At 35.2% G+C, this 17,887-nt stretch overlaps 1 protein-coding gene across 1 annotated transcript; it reads right to left on the reverse strand.

The window, feature by feature from the left end:
• Nucleotides 1-11,397: 11,397 nt before the first annotated feature.
• LOC308682718 (uncharacterized protein) lies at nucleotides 11,398-15,037 on the reverse strand. The gene is made up of 5 exons (XM_081352609.1): nucleotides 14,898-15,037; nucleotides 13,769-14,125; nucleotides 13,628-13,694; nucleotides 12,221-12,386; nucleotides 11,398-11,784 (listed from the first exon to the last, which is right to left on the reverse strand). The coding sequence occupies exons 2-5, from the start codon at nucleotides 13,949-13,951 to the stop codon at nucleotides 11,508-11,510; spliced, it is 693 nt and encodes a 230-aa protein (XP_081208735.1). The 5' UTR covers nucleotides 13,952-14,125; nucleotides 14,898-15,037; the 3' UTR covers nucleotides 11,398-11,507.
• Nucleotides 15,038-17,887: the final 2,850 nt, after the last annotated feature.

A 17,887-nucleotide genomic window follows, 5' to 3' on the forward strand; every position in this document is an offset into this window, starting at 1 on the left:
GGGGTGGATGGAAACTTCCAAGGTGCTTTTTCTCGCCAGTCCATCTTTTTCGGCCCGAGTGTCGTGCAGGAGAAAGACAGATGCTAGGAGTGGGCAGAGAATCCAGTTTCCAAGGACACGCATGATATACACTTCTGAGTGCTTCGCAAGACCCCTAGAAATATTGCTTCATGTGGCTCTGTCTGTTGTCTGTCATTGGCACAAGAATTTATGCTTGATGTTCTTACCATAGACTCACCGTTCAACGGCCTTCTCCACTGCTATTCTCAGAATATGATGTCAGCTGTTTAAGTTACAGCTTTCATACCTAAACTGTGAAATTTGTCTTTTGGCCAAACCACTGCACTGACATTCTGCCCAATCGGTTTTGCAAATGTACCAAGCCCAAAGGGTGATTAGTATCACACTGAGGTAATTTGACTGACCTTGCCACCACTTGGCTTGCATACAGACATCCCTTTTTCATAATTCTGGCTGCCAGCGGCGTGGGTGCAGCTGCGCTAATGTGTACTAAGCACTAAACTGCATGATTTCTTTTTCTTCCCGAAACCAGTTCAGCGCAAATCCTGCCCTGCAACCAATTTCATTTGGTAATGTAAGGGTGTGGGGTAGGGTTAGGGTTTAGCATTCGTTGTAGCATTGTGTAGGCATTCAGCACTGTGATTGACTTGACCAATGAAATCTTTAGAATCGGCTGCAGGGCGGAGTTTGCGCGGAACTGGTTTGGGAAAAGAAAAATCATGCTAGACAAACTCCTCTGATAATGCAAGTGGGTTATGGGGAGCCACAGAATAATCATTTGATAAATCAGTAAATCAAAAATCAATTTTAGCAATCAATTATAAATAAGTAGATTAAAAAAGCAATTAGTAAAACAACAGATAAATAAATTAAACATGCAATATTCAATTTAAATAATATTGAATTTATTCAATATTCAATATAAAATTGTAATATTTTTAATATGTGATTATATCGTTGTTTTTATTATAATGTACTGTATTAAAAAATAATATACAATAATATAATTTTTCATTGTATTGTATTTCTAATGTTTTTTTTATATGTGATTATATAATTATTTTATCTGTATTACATCTTTAATACATGATTATTTAATTATATTTTTAATGAAAGTAATGAAATAATGACAGTAACAGCTGAGCAATGATTGATGGCAGCAGATTAAACACCACACCTTCAATTTCAGTGGGAAATCAATAAAATGCCAATAGATGATGAAAAAAAAAAATCATGTAATAATAATAAAATAAATCATTATTTTAAATTGGTTAATTGAATATTGCAAATTGTTGATTCTTTTTTTTGTCTTCTATATGTTTATAATTGACTGGTCAACTGATTTATCGTTAAATCAGGTAAATCTTAGTTAACGTGAACTAACAATACTGCTGCATTTATTAATCGTAATGTTAATTTTAACATTTACTAATACATCCGAATCAAAAGTTGTATTTGTTAACATTAGTCAATGCACTGTGAACTAACATGAACAAACAATGAACAGCTGGACTTTTATTAACTAACATTAACAAAGACTGATATATATGGTAACAAATGTATTGCTCATTGTTAGTTCATGTTACATTTACTAATGTTAACCAATGAGACCTTATTGTAAAGTGTTACCGAATGATCAGTTTCTCAATTGATTTACTGATTTATCAAATAATTTCGGTTCCCAATAGCGAGTTGAAGCATTTCGAAGAAAAAATGAAAATGTTTTTCAGTCACATTTGGTGTCATTACACATCCTCCTCAGGCTCAAAGAGAAAGACAATTCCCCCCATCAAAAGACATTCTCAGAAAACTTGCCCATCTTCCCGAAATGTCTTTCAGGGTCTGTTTTATGGTATTTACTGATTGGGCTGCTTGGTTCCTGTTGTTGACACGAGTGTTAGAATGGCCCCCTGCAAGTTTGAACATCGTAACTTCATGATGAAACCTGCTGCGTTCATCCATCTGTACATGTGCTCCTCAAATATTTAAACAATCACTGCATAAATACAAGCACACCGGAGAGCCAAGTCACCGCTGCTGGGTCTGTGCACTGTAAAGCCTACTTACTGAGCCAAGCTAAGCATACCAGCTCATTTTAAACCCTTAATTAATTTTCTGAATGTGCAGAAATGAACTTGTTGCCTCCCATGAAAAAAGCCACTGCTTCAATTTGGATTGTATGATCCCTCCTCATTGTTTTAAAATACCAGGTCTTTTTTTCTTTTTACCGTGAAAATTACATCTTATATAAAGCCAATATTTGGGACCACACATTATTATTGGTATATTCAGGCTTTTGTGCTTTCTTGTTGACATGAGTAAAAATTCTTAACATAACTAGAGCTGGGAATTGGATAGCTTTGGTCAAAACTGTCACAAGCAATGAAATACTACATATTTTAAATGTCTATAAATTACAAAAATGAAACCATAACCATATAAAACATATTTTCCCATTTAAACAAGAGTGGACCACATATAGGCCTACTCGAAATCTCAAAACTCAGTTTTTTTAAACAATTGTTTTTGAGCCAATCATGAGCAATAAATGCCATGTGACTAAACACATGGTGGAAAGAAAATAACCCATAAGGGGTTTGTGGAGTTTGTATTATTGTATTGTGTGTAAACATAAGTTATGTGTAAAAAATAATACCATTAAACTGTTTTTTTTAAAGTATAATAATTATAATAATTTTTTAATGTACACTGTAAAAAAAGTTATGAGAACATGTTTTACATTGCTTTAACTCATCAAAACAATTTAAGCAATTTTCTACTTTTTTTTATAAGTTATACAAGATTCAACTCATTTAAGTCAGTTTAATGTCATTTAAGTTGAAATGACTTAAACATCCAAGTTAAATGAACTTAAAAATTCACAGTGTACGAATACAGTTTTTTTCAATTACATTAAGAAAAACAAAAACATAATACAACATGAATACATATACAATAGTCCTATAAAAACAATTCTATTTTAAAAGGTTAACATTAGTACTTAAATCAGTACTTCAAGTAAAAAAAAGAAAGATGCCACAGAGGCTCTGATGACAAAAACAGTTTGAGAACCACTGGATTAGAGGATTTGTCTGCAAGTTGTTGTCTTATTTGAGAGACTCCAGTGTGTGACTGACTGACCGATATGATGGACATTCTTTTCTCAAATGCTCTCAAATCTCTGTATTGTGAGTTTGCTTTGAGCCAAGCCAGTGCTTCTGGTCTCATGCTCTGGTTGGGTCTCTGTGTCTCCTCTCACCAGCCTGTGAATACTCATGTGTTTGCTACACAAATATGCCAAGACCATCAGTGTCCAACAGCTTTGATCTATAGCGTCTCAGGCCCTGAGTAGATACTTAAACAGGCAAATGTGAACTCAACATCTTAATGAATGCAAAGGCTAAAGGAAAAGGCTTATTTTTTTATTTACTTATTTATATATATATATATATATATATATATATAATTATTATTACTGGGAACAAGGAGTTGACTTTAAAGTAAAAATTATATTAGATAGGAGAAGTATTGCATTATGATGTCCAACTCATTTCTTGTAAATACAAAAACACTTTATTTTCTGCTACATCCTGTACCCTGACCTTACAGAATGACCTTTTGATCCCATCCCAAATGCGTCCTATAGGCCCTTCTACTCATCCTTCAAATCCACACTTTTGGAAATGTAATGTTCTGTAGAGTCTCTAAGTGCAAGCTTGACAAAACCAGAGATAGTGACTGCAAAGGGGGCGCCTCATGAGCACCTTTCAAAATCATAAAATGACAAATGGGACACCCTCATGGACTTCACAGAACTCTGAAAGAAAGAGAGTTCACATTATGTACACCATTAGGGTAAGGACCTTTGAAAATCAGGTTACATGATCATTATAAAACACACTGGAATAAATAAAAAATAACAATGAATATAGGCTAGTAGTATTTTTTCATATTTTGAATTAGCTAAATTGTTAATATTTTCAGTTTACATTAAATTTGGTTTAAGTTTTACTTTAAGTTTTGGTTTAATGTGTTTTTGTCATTTTTTATTAGTTCAAGTTTTTATTATTATTTCTGTTTAGTTTTAATTTATATTTATTTATATATTTACTTATATATCAATATTTAATTTAATTTCAGCTTTATTCCAATTAAAGAAAATTATTTTTAATATAGTACAATATAGTACTGTCGTTAATGACGTCACGTGCAGGTGGTGAAGTACTTGGTGAATAACTTCTATAATAAATCGATTCAAGATTATTACAGTTTATATAGTTGGCTATAGATAATTTTTTAATCACATTTACAAGCAGAGTTTCCTCTCATGTCATACTCCAGGGTTCCCTTGTGCATTTAAAGTAACACTCCATCGTTTTTTGAAATAGGGCTTATTCACCTTCTTTTATACATTTAGATAGGTGGGCAAATGCATTTTTGTCTCAGTGCATGCAGTGTTTTAGTTTGACAGGGTCGGCGCTAGCTTAGCTTAGCATAATGAATGGAATCCTTTGTTGCCAGCTAGCATGTCCTGAGTAAAAGTGATGAAAAAAAAAAAAAACACCTAATTACTTCTTGTGGCCTGCGTATTCACAACAAGTACAAATAGCGATGCAGATTAACACTAGGCGATTTCCTATGCAGATATTGACTTGGGACTATATTAGGGGGAAGCACAGGCGAAGCACTGCTACTTGGGCGCAGAGATATCACGCCCATGTAGCAGTGCTTTGCCTGTGCTTCCCCCTAATATAGTCCTTAATATACAAGTCAATATCTGCCTAGGAAATCGCCTAGTGTTAATCTGCATCGCTATTTGTACTCGTTGTGAATACGCAATCCACAAGAAGTAATTAGGTGGTTTTTTTTTTTATATATATATATCACTTTTACTCAGGACATGCTAGCTGGCAACAAAGGATTCCATTCATTATGCTAAGCTAAGCTAGCGCCGACCCTGTCAAACTAAAACAATGCATGCACTGAGACAAAAATGCATTTGCCCACCAATCTAAATGTAGGAAAGAAGGTGAATAAGCCCTATTTCAAAAAATGGTGGAGTGTTCCTTTAAGCAAATGCTTCCAAATGCTGCTGATTGTTGACCTGCTAAAATGTAAAGTCTTTATATATTAAAATGGGATGAAAGATAGGGAAAGTACTGTATGTTAACTTGCTTTATTGTGTCCAAGTATTTGATCTATGCAGCTCAACAAAATGGCTGCATCCTGATTCAGAGGCTGCATCCTTCGAAAGCTGTATTCAAAGGCGGAATGCAGTGGTGCAGTGAAGGCTTCCCCAATTTGAAGGATCCTTTGAATGCGCCCCACAAATGCCTTCTTTTGTTTTCCGGGCCATGAAGTATACAACAATATAGATCCTTCACTAGATTTAGACACCTGCCATTCTTCTCACAAGGATTTACTTTTTATGCAAAGCTCAATGTGCCAAATGGACTGCATATGAGATAAAAAACAATGTGATGAATCCTGGTACAAATGTCTGGGGGTCAAGTGTCATTTGTCAAATATGTCAGCAGAGTTTGTAAGAAGTGTTTTCACATTCCCCATTCTCATATACAGATAAACTCTTGTGTCCAGCCTCAAAAGACGGGGCAGCATACATTGCTGTCACAACACAGTAGATCAAAGCATTGAAAACATGCATTTCACATGGGATTCAAAGAGTTGAGCTGTAGTGCTAGGTACAATTCAACCAGAACCTGTAGTGTTTGCATTCTGACAGCAAAGCTCAAACTCAAGCAAGTGTTAAAACAAGCCACTCAGGTGTTTGTGGCGCGGTAAACATGGTAACGTCCGTGTGTTTTTAAACATCAGCATTTTGGAATATGGAAAACACTATAAACGATTATAGAGTTAAAGTAATGGTCTGAATTGACATGATTGTAAATTGTAACTGTAAAAAATAAATGTTTTACAGTTTAATATGGGGCAAGACATTATGGAGGGTTTCAAAGCAGAAATATACAGCACAGGCTTTGTTAAAGTATTCTTTTTTTTTATTTGTACAAAATGTGTTATTTTAGCGGTCAGACTATTCCAGGCAGATGAATGTCTAGTGCGTAATTCCTGTGGATTTTTTTTTATTTTTTATAAACGGTACCTCTCTGGTTTTTAAAAGTCCGTAAAAATAGGGCCCAATGTACTGTGTTAATATGAAAGAATTTCCATATTGATTTTCACTGGTTTTTAACACGTATTTTGAATTAGACATTGCATTGTGTTGTGTTTTAGAGTAATTAAGTATAGATAATGTTCTGGCAGAAAATTATCAGTACTTTTTCCATTTTTCTATGGATTTGTTTCTTACAGTGTAGCTTTACATGGTTAAAAGACAAAAATGATACAATAGTATACAAATACACACACACACGCACGCACGCACACGCACACATATAATTTGAAAATATAAAATTTGAAAACCCCTGACACAGATGAAGATGAATGTATATACCATATATTATATACAGATGAAAAATGTTTACTGATCATGTAGCTGGAACAGTACATACATTACTGATTTCAAATTTTAGGTTTGAACATGTTCAGAAAAAAAAAAAAAAAAAGTGTGTTTGGATGAATGCAGCCCACTGGATGCATTCAAGTGACCCTCATGCCAGAGCCTCTCAAGACACATTTTAATTACTAAACTGGTAATAAGGCCAGCTGACTTTTTTTTGTAAATTGCAGATTTTTGGTGCTGCTCGAGGAGCCCTTGGTCTCAAAAGACAAATACAGTTTGATCGGGCCACAGCCAAAGATAACAGCAGTCATAGTTTCTTGGCCAACCTGCTTGGCTCACTGCTACATTTGGCAGGAGATCATTGACTTCATGGGCCTATTACTATGATCTCTATCAGCCACTAATAACGCTAATGACCATGAGGGGGCCTGCTTCAGATCAAACACACACAGTCATGTTAATAGTCCAGGAGGGAAGATTGTGAACATGCTGAACCAGAAACAGTGTCAGTGATCCATCAAACATATACATTATAAATTATAGCTAACCATGACATACAGGATCTTAGCATCAATTTATAATCAATATATGCTGTCCCTAAGAGAAAAAAAAATGCTATCCATGTAAAAGAGAAAGAATAAGGAAGTTGGTCCAATAATTTACGGGAAAAAATAGTCCACCAGTAATAAAAATTAATAAAAATTATTTTATAATTACCTCAAAAAGAATTCTGCTTCAGCCTGTTAAAAGAAATGCTTAAAGACTAGATTAGATTTTTTCATAAATTGTAATATAATGTGAATGTAATATCATTTTGCCATTTTTATATCTTTCATAATTGCAAAATGTCTTTCATCATTTTTTGGACTATTTCCAGAGGGGAAATTTAGCATATATAGCAGCAAATATATATCAAACACTGATTGAGCATCCTGACCATCCTAACACGGCAGCTTTGACTTAATAGTGTGAGTTTGGGGGGGGGGGGGACTATCTGTGTGTCTGGCTAATGGCAGAAAAAGACACTTCACCTTTATACAAGTTTGGTATATATCACTGGGGAACAAGCATTAACAATAATTCATTGTTATACACATTAATTAAATGAGAAGGCAGCAAGGTTTATTGACGTAAATTATTCACTGAGAATCTCTGTTTTCTCAGCAAGGGCTGAAAAGTTGCTTTGGCAAACTCAAAACCAAGCTATTTTCCAATGTTTAATTTCCAGTGTTTAATTCTTAAACTAAACTCCAACAAGCCACACTCATCAGCTCCAAGTACTCAAAATAAACTCGACTGTTTCAGCAGCTTTCGCTGTCTTTCACACGTCAACAGCATCTGTGTCATTTACCTTTTACATTTACAGTATTTTCTTGGCAGGCTCTTTCTTAGCAAAGACTATGAGAAAGTGCATATTTTGGTTTATGATAATTTCAGTTGCTATGAATAAAAGCAAAGCACAAATCTATAGTGCAGATTATACACCATCAAAGCAATTTTCTTAAGATTCACATTTTAAAGTTCTGAGTATGTTGCCTACTTCTATTATTTACAAATTATTAGGTAACACTTTACAATATGGGTTGTAAGGTTTTATTTGTTAACATAGTTAACATGAATTAACACTGTGAATTTTTAAGTACAATCAAATTGGATGTTTAAGTCATTTCAACTTAAATTACATTAAACTGACTTAAACCTTTCTGAATCTTGTATAACATAAAAAAGTTGAAAATTGCATTATTTTGATGAGCAATGTTCAAGCAATGTAAAAACTTGTAACTTATTGATCATATATTTTTTTACAGTGAACAATACTTCTACAGCATTATCAATCTTGGTTAATGTTAATCGCAACATTTACTAATACATTTTTAAGTTCAAAAGTGGTATCTGTTAACATTAATGGATTGTGAACTAACATGAACATGAATATTTTATTAACAAAGATTAATAAATGATGTAAGAATATGTTGCTTATTGTTAGTTCATGTTAGTTAATCAATTATTACTTATTTTAAAGTGTTATCAAGTATATCAAAAACTAAAATCATATTTGATTATGTTAATAGTGTAAGCTAGTGGTACAATAAGACATTTAAAAGACATAAACACACAGCAAGAGTTTGACATAAACAATGATGTGATTTTAAATAAAGTTGAAGTCTTTGTTTTAGAGAACTTGGCTTATTTACAAAAAAACAGAAGAAACTCTTTGTGAACTTCACAGAGATAAAGCCGTGCATGTGCATTTAAATCATGTTGACAGGATGTAGTCTAACAGAAAAAGGTTTCGCTATCTCAAAATCACTCCAGATGCATATCAGCTTTATGGGTCACTGGCAGAAAATGGAAATTTAACAAAGGTGTTTAATAGATGTTTGGCTTGGCTGTAAAGTATGCAATGGTTCGCCCTGGTGTTCATTAGATAATGCAGGTGTGGAGGTCTGGCATAATCGTTGATAGCTCTCACCCCGCCGAGCTCAAATGTTTGCGTAATGAGAATAAACTTCTGGGCAGAGTCAGTGTGAACGGTTATTGTGGTCATGAAAACCCAGTTTTATGTAATATTACTGGCTCTGAACGCAGCTGTTTATTTAGTTCTAGTTTAGACGTAAGATATGCTACATGATTCACAGGTTTCTCAATAATGACATGTCCACTATGGTGACCTCTTACCAGAACATCTTGGAAACGCTTCAGTCCTCTCCAAATTTATGTTAGTATGGTAAAAGCTGAGTGTTTTCCTAATTTATGTTGTACTCTGAAGTGCCCACGTCATTTCTCCTACCTCTCCACTCTTCCAGCTGAAATGGCCTGAAAACCATATTTCAGAACAGATACTGTCTCCACTCCCCCTTTTGGTATGGAACCGAGGGATTTCTGAGCAAATAAAATGACAAGACACAAAGAATTCAGAAAAGAAGAATTGCAGACTCTTCTAGGCACACTGTGGGCATGTGCTCTGACAGCCTCATATAAACTGTCCTCATATATAGAAACAGAACATTCTGCACCATAATACACATCATCAGCCAATCCAGAGGGATATGGAGCATGGAATGTGCCTCGGTTGGTGTGAGAGGTGTTAACAGTGGGATATTTTCCGTTTTCATGTCCTTATTCCTTTGCCAAAAGCCGAGTTCAGTCATTTGCTGCTAGCAATGGCAAATTAAATACCGTACTTCTTAACATACTCAAAAAGTAGATTCTTTATAAATGAGTTTCAATTAATGACATTGATGATGACATAGGAAAAACCACACAATAATCTATAATTAAGCAATATAATTTGTTTGCAGATAATCACAGAGCATAAAGATTTGCTTGTCACTAAGCAGCACATGGACTGGAATAATGTATCTGACTGGTACAGTGAAGCAGAAGAACTACACTGTAAAAAATTTACTGTAGAATTTACAGTAACTTACTGGCAACTTTGGTTGCCAGTAAGACTGTAAAATTTACAAGAGTCCTGTAAATCATTAACTACAATTGTACTGTAAAATTTACAAGAGTCCTGTAAATCATTACCTACAATTGTACTGTAAAATTTACAAGAGTCCTGTAAATCATTAACTACAATTGTACTGTAAAATTTACAGTAACTTACTGGCAACTTTGGTTGCCAGTAAGACTGTAAAATTTACAAGAGCACTGTAAATCATTAACTACAATTGTACCGTAAAAAACACAGCACACTGCCTTATATATGCTGTAAAATTGTTTTTACAGCTGTAACTAAAATTACAGTCGAAATAATGTTTGTGAATGCAAGTGAAATTACAAGAGCAACAATGAACTTACATGTACTGCTATACATTTTACAGTAAATTAGAGCATTTGCTGTGGAATTCAATTCACTAACTACATTTGAGATTTTTCACTGCTTTGTGTGTACGTTTGCTGTAAGTTTCAGCCTTTGTCAAATAAAACTCACAATAACAGGTTTTCATTAATATAACAAATTTATTGTGCAATAATGGCTATTTAACATAAGCACCAGATTCCAAAATATATTGGGAGAAACAAAAATGGAGATTAAATGAAAGGCTTTAGCCTTGGAAAGAACCACTGAGAACAGCGGCACTTAAAGGATTATTTCACCTCAAAATGAAAATTTCCTGATAATTTACTCATCCCAATGCCATTCAAGATGTTCATGTCTTTCTTTCTTCAGTGGAAAATAAATAACGTTTTTTGAGGAAAACATTTCAGGATTTGTATCCACACAATGGATTTCAATCGCAACCAACATGTTGAAGTCCAAATCAATGCAGTTTCAAAGGGCTTTGAAGTGCTTCAAACGGCTCTGCACGATCCCAGCTGAGGAATAGGGTCTTGTATAGCGAAACTGTTGGTCATTAAAAAAATAATATATACTTTTTAACCACAAATGCACATCTTGTACCATCTCCGAGATGCGCTACGTATTACTTCATCACATTGGAAAGGTCACGAAAAAACTAAAACAAAAATGTCGGACGATTTTGAAGTTGGAGGAGAAAATTAGATACATTTTTCGCCCTTCCCTACCTTTTTGAACCCGAATACACAGACAAATAACTTAGACCGATGACGTGACCCGTGACCTTTCCAACGTGATGACGTAATGCATGGCGCGTAGCAGACCAGCACAAGACGAACAATTGTGGTTAAAAAGTATATACATTTTTATTTTATTTAGAAAATTACAGATCGTTTCGCTAGATAAAACCCCATTTCTCAGCTGGGATCGTGCAGAGCCGTTTGAAGCACTTCAAAGCCCTTTGAAACTGCATTGATTTGGACTTCAACATATTGGTTGCGATTGAAATCCATTGTGTGGATACAAATCCTGAAATGGTTTCCTCAAAAAACTTTATTTTCCACTGAAGAAAGAAAGACATGAACATCTTGAATGGCATTGGGATGAGTAAATTATCAGGAAATTTTCATTTTGAGGTGAACTAATCCTTTAAGTATCAACTATACAAGGCACACATCCCTAAAGTGTGACTGAACTTCAGTCATAAACAAAAGAAATGGTTTGAACTGTGCCTACCTTTAATTTGCCAAATCCATAAAAAAAGGCAAGAATGTATTGAACATCAATCATGAACTTGGAAATCAGGTCAGAGTCTCTTGTATCAATTCCATTGGAATACTTTTGTTTAAATGGCAAGCCATTCAAAGTCCATAGTTTCCGTAACAGTGTGCATACATATGGGTTCATTTCATGCATTTTCTTGTTTCCAGCAGCAACTTTTGATCCAGTTTCCAGGTTAATGCCCACAAGTCCTCTGTGGAAAAAAAAAACACACAACATCCAATTATCAAAAAAACAGTATACACTTAAACAATAAAATACAAAATTTGTCAGACAACTCATAAATTACATTTAATTTCAATTAATGAAGAGTTAGGGTCATATTTAATTTTATCCAAAATTTTAATATAAAAATATTTAGCCTTCCATGTTTGCAATAAACAAAATGTACAGATTATATCATTATTATACAGATTTAATTTTAGTAATTTTAGATTTAGTTATTCATGAAAATAATTCTCTATTCAGTGTGTGGTTAGCAAATTTTTTTTTTGTTCATTTGAAAACTTTTCCATAAAATATCTAATCCTGATAAACTATCCTAAATTGAAAACCTAAAAAAAAAAAAAAGTCAAGAAAATTTTAAAGTCCACAATAAATATAGAGTAAGATTTTATGCTCTGAAATACCTCTGAATAAATTCCAGCGTGCATGCAGCGTCATCCTGATAAGCAAGATTTAAGTTGTAATAGGTCGCAAACAACGCTGCCAGGCCCTCAACAAATGACTCTGAAAATGGGCCCAGGACAACTTCCCTTTCGACTGACATCCACTTGCTTGGGGTCATGGATTCACCTATAAAAAATAAAAATAAAATACGGCAGAGCATAGATTAATAAGTGTTGTAAAAGTATGGTTCATGGGTAGCTCATGATAAAGGGATAGTCTGAAAAGAATGAAATGAAGTGAAAATTACCATGATTTACTCACGCTATCATAGGAGTAAATTACTTTCTTCTTTCAGACAATTGCAATCGGAGTTATATTAAAAAAATGTCCTAGCTCTTCCAAGCTTTATAATGGTAGTGAATGACGGCCAAGATTTTGAAGCCCAAAAAGTGCATCCATCGATCATAAAAGTACTCCACATGACTCAGGCCTTCTGAAGTGAAGCGATGCATTTGTTTAAGAAAAATATCCATATTTAAAACCATTTAAATTAAAATATCTAGCTTTCAGCATATTTATGGCGAAAGAGTGAACTCTGACCTGACGCAACGAAGAACACGTAAGTGCAGAGGATAGAGCAAAAAAAAAAAGACTCGAATTAGAAGTCTAAAACAATAATTTTTAAAGACAAATTTCTGAGGATTTCGAATCGATATAAGAGAAGACCTTAAGTTTGTTACACAGCCCTATTTGTTTGAACCACGAGAGGCGTTAAAGCTTACACTATACATCATGTCAGGAGTTACTTTCTTTTGGCATAAGTCGACTTTTGTTTAACAATGTATATTTTACTTACACAAACACATTGCTTCGCTTCAGAGGGCCTTTATTTACCCCCTGGAGTTACTTTTTCCTGGATTACTTTTATGATGGATGATGCACTTTTTAGAGCTTTAAAATCTCATCCTCCATTCACTGCCATTATAAAGCTTGGAAGAGCCAGGACATTCTTTAAAATAACTGATTGCATTTGTCTGAAAGAGAAAAGTCATATACACCTAGGATGGCTTGTGGGTGAGTAAATCATGATGTAATTTTTTATTTTTAGATAAAGACACTATAAACTATGGATTTACAATGAAGATTAATGTTACTAATAAGGATTTTTGTTACTAATGAGAGAGAATGGTTCAGAGATAAAAAAAAAAACAGGGCACAGAGAGAGCTAACTATGGAAGGAATATAGGAATGAGAATAGAATTGTGAAATAGAATACAGGAACAGAGGAGGCAAAATTGTATTTTTAAAATGGCCATTAAAGTGAGAAGAAAAAAAACAGTACAGGACAAACAGTTATCCATTTAAAAGCTAGAGAGCAAAGAAAAGTTTATATGATGGAGACACAGACACAAAGTAAAGCAAAAAACCTTGGATGATCAGTGCGGGTGAATCCGGTAATCCCTCTCTTTCCATGTCGGCTGAAGTTGCTGCTGCCTAAGAAAAACAAAAATTAATTTAGCATTTCAATGAAATCTTTAACACATTAAAAATCTAAATGTTATACTTACATCAGCTTCAATTATAAGGGATTCTGTTCTCTCTTTAAAATGGGCCATTATGAGTTGCAAGATGCACAGGACCATAGAATTTCCCTCTTGATACTTCGACAGAACAGCACACACCACATTGTTTGTTGGCTTTTCTTGAAAAAATCTTAGAATCCTCTTTCCTTTCCCTTCAATGCTCTCCATGATTTTCAGTAAGCAATTGGAAATGTAAAAAGATCCCCTTCAGACAAAACAGGTAAGGCCATGAATTCTTTAGTTCAGACAGTGGTGGAGGTGGCGCTGACGGTAATATGTGACCTCCATCAACTTGTGAAGTTCTCCTCTATCGGCTCCAGACATTCCTTCAGAAGAAATTTACTGAGAGAGACAAAATATGTGGGCAATCAGGTACACCACATCTAAATCCTGATTTATGCACATTTCTATGCAATTTCACATGCTGCACAAAACTCAGGATTGTACTGCTCTCATTATTACAAAAGTGACAGAACATGTTCAACTGCCCCAAAAAAAAAAAAAAAAACCCTTCACAAGCTAATAAATGCACAGCAATAAAGCATGTGCACAGCAAATACCAATGTCACGTTTACACTACTTTCTATTTAACAACTAAATTACAAATATGAATACCAAGCACCCTTACAAATAATATTAACATAAAAATAAAACAAAAAAATACTTAATTACACCATCTTAAATCGAACAAAAACGTGCTATTACATTAGCTAATGGCTTGGCAGTCAAGTTAAACACTATTTAGTTGCATAAAACCTACACAATTTAATTGCAATGTTTAAAAGCTTACATGTCTAACGTTACTACCAACAACAATGTAAAATCATTTTATACCGAACAGTTAACAAAAATGTAGCACTAATATAAAATGACAGCACGGCCACACTTTCACGGTGAAGAAAATATAACAGTTAACGTTAGCCAGCTAACTTAATCGTTCATCTGTGTCTGGACTCATCAAGCAAATTCAGTATCATAAAATTGGACAAATAATCTAGATTATCAATTTTGAAACGTCACAAAAAAAAATAAAAAAAATAATAGTTAATATATTGTGGATGTAACAGGATTTCACGTTTACACTACTAAAGCATGAATTACTAGCGTTACACACCTCGTCGTCTCACTCTCATTCGAGGTCCTCGTCCTCCTTCGGTAAACTTAGCGTGCATGAGGTGAGCGCGAAAATTGAGTGGTGATGATGATGCAGCGCGTGGAAAGTCCCAACGGTCCCCCAAGATGTCCACTGAAGATGACGATTGACGAAATGACATCACACGCACTGCGCTACGCCGATGTCGTTGTTTAATCATGGGAGTTTTTTTAAAAGCCAACAGTTTTAAAGTACTAGAGGTGTACGTTATATAATCAAATGTCAGAGTTTAAATGGTGTAAATAATTCGCTAAAAAAAGGCTGTATTTATTACAGTTGACTATTACTTTAGTGTTATTGACTTGTGAAGCAAAAACTTTTGCAACCGTTTTTTTTTTTCTTAAAACATAAATAAATAAAATAAATTACAGTGGTATATGCGTGATATCCAGTAGCATTTACTGCATACCGGTAAGCATGTTTCCACAAGTCATAGGAACATGCATGCTCCCACATGGCAAAATACAGTAATACTGTAAATTTTAAAATACAGTAGTCTATTGTAAATATTTACTGTAAAAACTACAGCAATTTTTAACAGTGTAGCACATTCACTCTTAATCGAATGCCTTGGTTCCGTTAATGTTTCTTGTGTAGTCATATTTATTTACAAATTAAATTTATCTAAACTGCATTACACTGCCTGCCAAGATTGACTGCTGATTTAAAGTTCAGTGTTTCAAACAGTAGGCTACAGAAAGTGCAAGTGGTGCAATTTTTATGGGTAATCTAGTTACTGGACTCTTTGAATAGGATATCGTATCTTCCATGAAATCAGTTCAAAATGAACATTTGGTCTTGAATGAACAAATCTATTAGATTCTTCTTTTTTTCCCCACATGGTTAATAAAAACAAGATCAGAAAATGTCTCTTCCACTCAAATTGCCACACACTCATGCCAGGGCCATGTGGCACTTGGATGGAAATATTATTGTGTTAATTTAATTCAAAGTGGGAAAATACATGAACTCAGTACCCTCTTGTTTATTTACAGCTTTACGGTTTTAGTGTTTACACTTCCCTACCCCAATAAACAAGACAGACCACAGCCACATTGCCATGCTAAGAACCTCACAGTTAAAGCCAAAAATGAGTTTTGAGTTTATGAATAAGCTGTTCATTCTCTCCACTTGTGCAGGGATTAAAAATTTTCTGGAGTGACAATCTCAAGTGGGCAATGCAGCCTAAACTCCCATTGTGCAATGTTCACAATATTATTACAGTTCATAATGTTTATCAGAGCTAATTGAGAAAGCATTGACCAGAAACAAGGCCCTATTTTAACAATCTAAGCGCATGGTCTAAAGCGCATGGCGTAAATGCACTTAGGGCGTGTCCGAATCCACTTTTGCTAGTTTAACGAGGGTTGTCTAATGAGTAATGGGTGTGTTTTGGGCGTAACGTGCAATAAACCAATCAGAGTCTCATCTCCCATTCCCTTTAAAAGCCAGTTGCACTCGCGCCATGGCGGATTCGCTATTTACATGGTGGAATTTGCAAGCGGAAAAACTGTGAGGAAACGGATCTGCTCGTGCGCGAGGTTAAAGCGCGTGAGCCGACCATCTACGGGACAAAGTGCACACGTGTTGTGGACCTGCCTATAGGCTCATGTTACTAACGCGCTCTTTAAATAACAAAATTTAAACTTTGACTTTAGACCAGGTTTCAGGTGGTCAATGGCACAGTCTATTTCAGTTGCCTCAAAATAGCAATGCGCCTGAACACACCTTGTTTTCAGACCAGCACGCCCATGGGCGCGCGAATTGGCGCAAATGCATTCGCTATTTAAACAACGTGGCGCTGGATGTGAAAATGATAACTGCGTCGGGCTAAAACTAGCAAAAAACACTTGCATCGTGTCTGGCGCCGCATTGCGTTGGGTGTATGATAGGGCCCATAGTGTCCAAAGACAATAATAAAACTATAATCTTGTCTGTCCATTACATTCTCTTCTGCCCTAGTGGAATTGAGACAAGAAAATTGCTCCACTGAGACTTGTAATCACCTATTTCAGATGACAAAGATAAAGTATCCAGACTTTTCTTTGGTGAGCCCATTAATCATAACCAGCAGAACCTAATCTTGGGAAAAAAAGCAAAATGGCTCGATATTGGATAATAAAATAAACTTCTCTTCCCCAAAGGAACAGTTAAAATGTATTCATAGTCCAGAGAAAATAACATGCTACTGCCCATAATACCTTAGACAGTTATTGTTCCCTGAAAAATTGTTGAATATTGGATTAATTGATATAGGGCATGACAAAGATTGCACTGTTATGTCCAAACAAAAGAAATTAAGCTTATTAATTAGGTTAATATCATCTAGAGAGGAAACAATAAGAAAGCTGCACCCTTTCTGAGAAAAACTGAGAAAACTATGTATATAGAGCAGATTGGATTTATTTGCTTAATTGCTGTACTTTTTTTAATTTTTAATTTAGGATCACCAGGAAGCTCGGAGATGAAGAAAAATGTAAACCACCATGTACCACGAATGAACAACATTCAGAATAGACAACAGGGAACTAAAACACAGGTCGGTAAATAGTAGGTGAGAACGAGGGACTGAACAAGGAACAGGTGGAACTTAAGGGGTTATGATAATGGATCCCAGGAGCATTATCTGGAAGACTGCCATGAAGAAGCTGGCAGAGGAGAATCACGATGGTTCACTGTGTATCGGCTGGCGGATGACATGAGCACGGTGGAGGAAGAGACCATAGTGAGGCCTGTCGAGATAATGACCACGGTGGAGCTGTAAACCCCAAAGGAGGAGCCATTGGGAAGGAAGCCCACGATGGAACCAGCAGAGTGGATGACCATGGAGAAGTCGGAGGGATGGAGGTCCATGGCGGAGCCAATGGATTGAAAGGTTGAGGTGGAAACCAAGGCGGGGCTGAGGGAATGGAGGACTAAGGTGGACCTGGTGGGACTGAGGACAATAGTGG

This window comes from Scardinius erythrophthalmus (assembly GCF_964197995.2).
Source record: "Scardinius erythrophthalmus genome assembly, chromosome: 22".
Lineage (NCBI taxonomy): Eukaryota > Metazoa > Chordata > Actinopteri > Cypriniformes > Leuciscidae > Scardinius > Scardinius erythrophthalmus.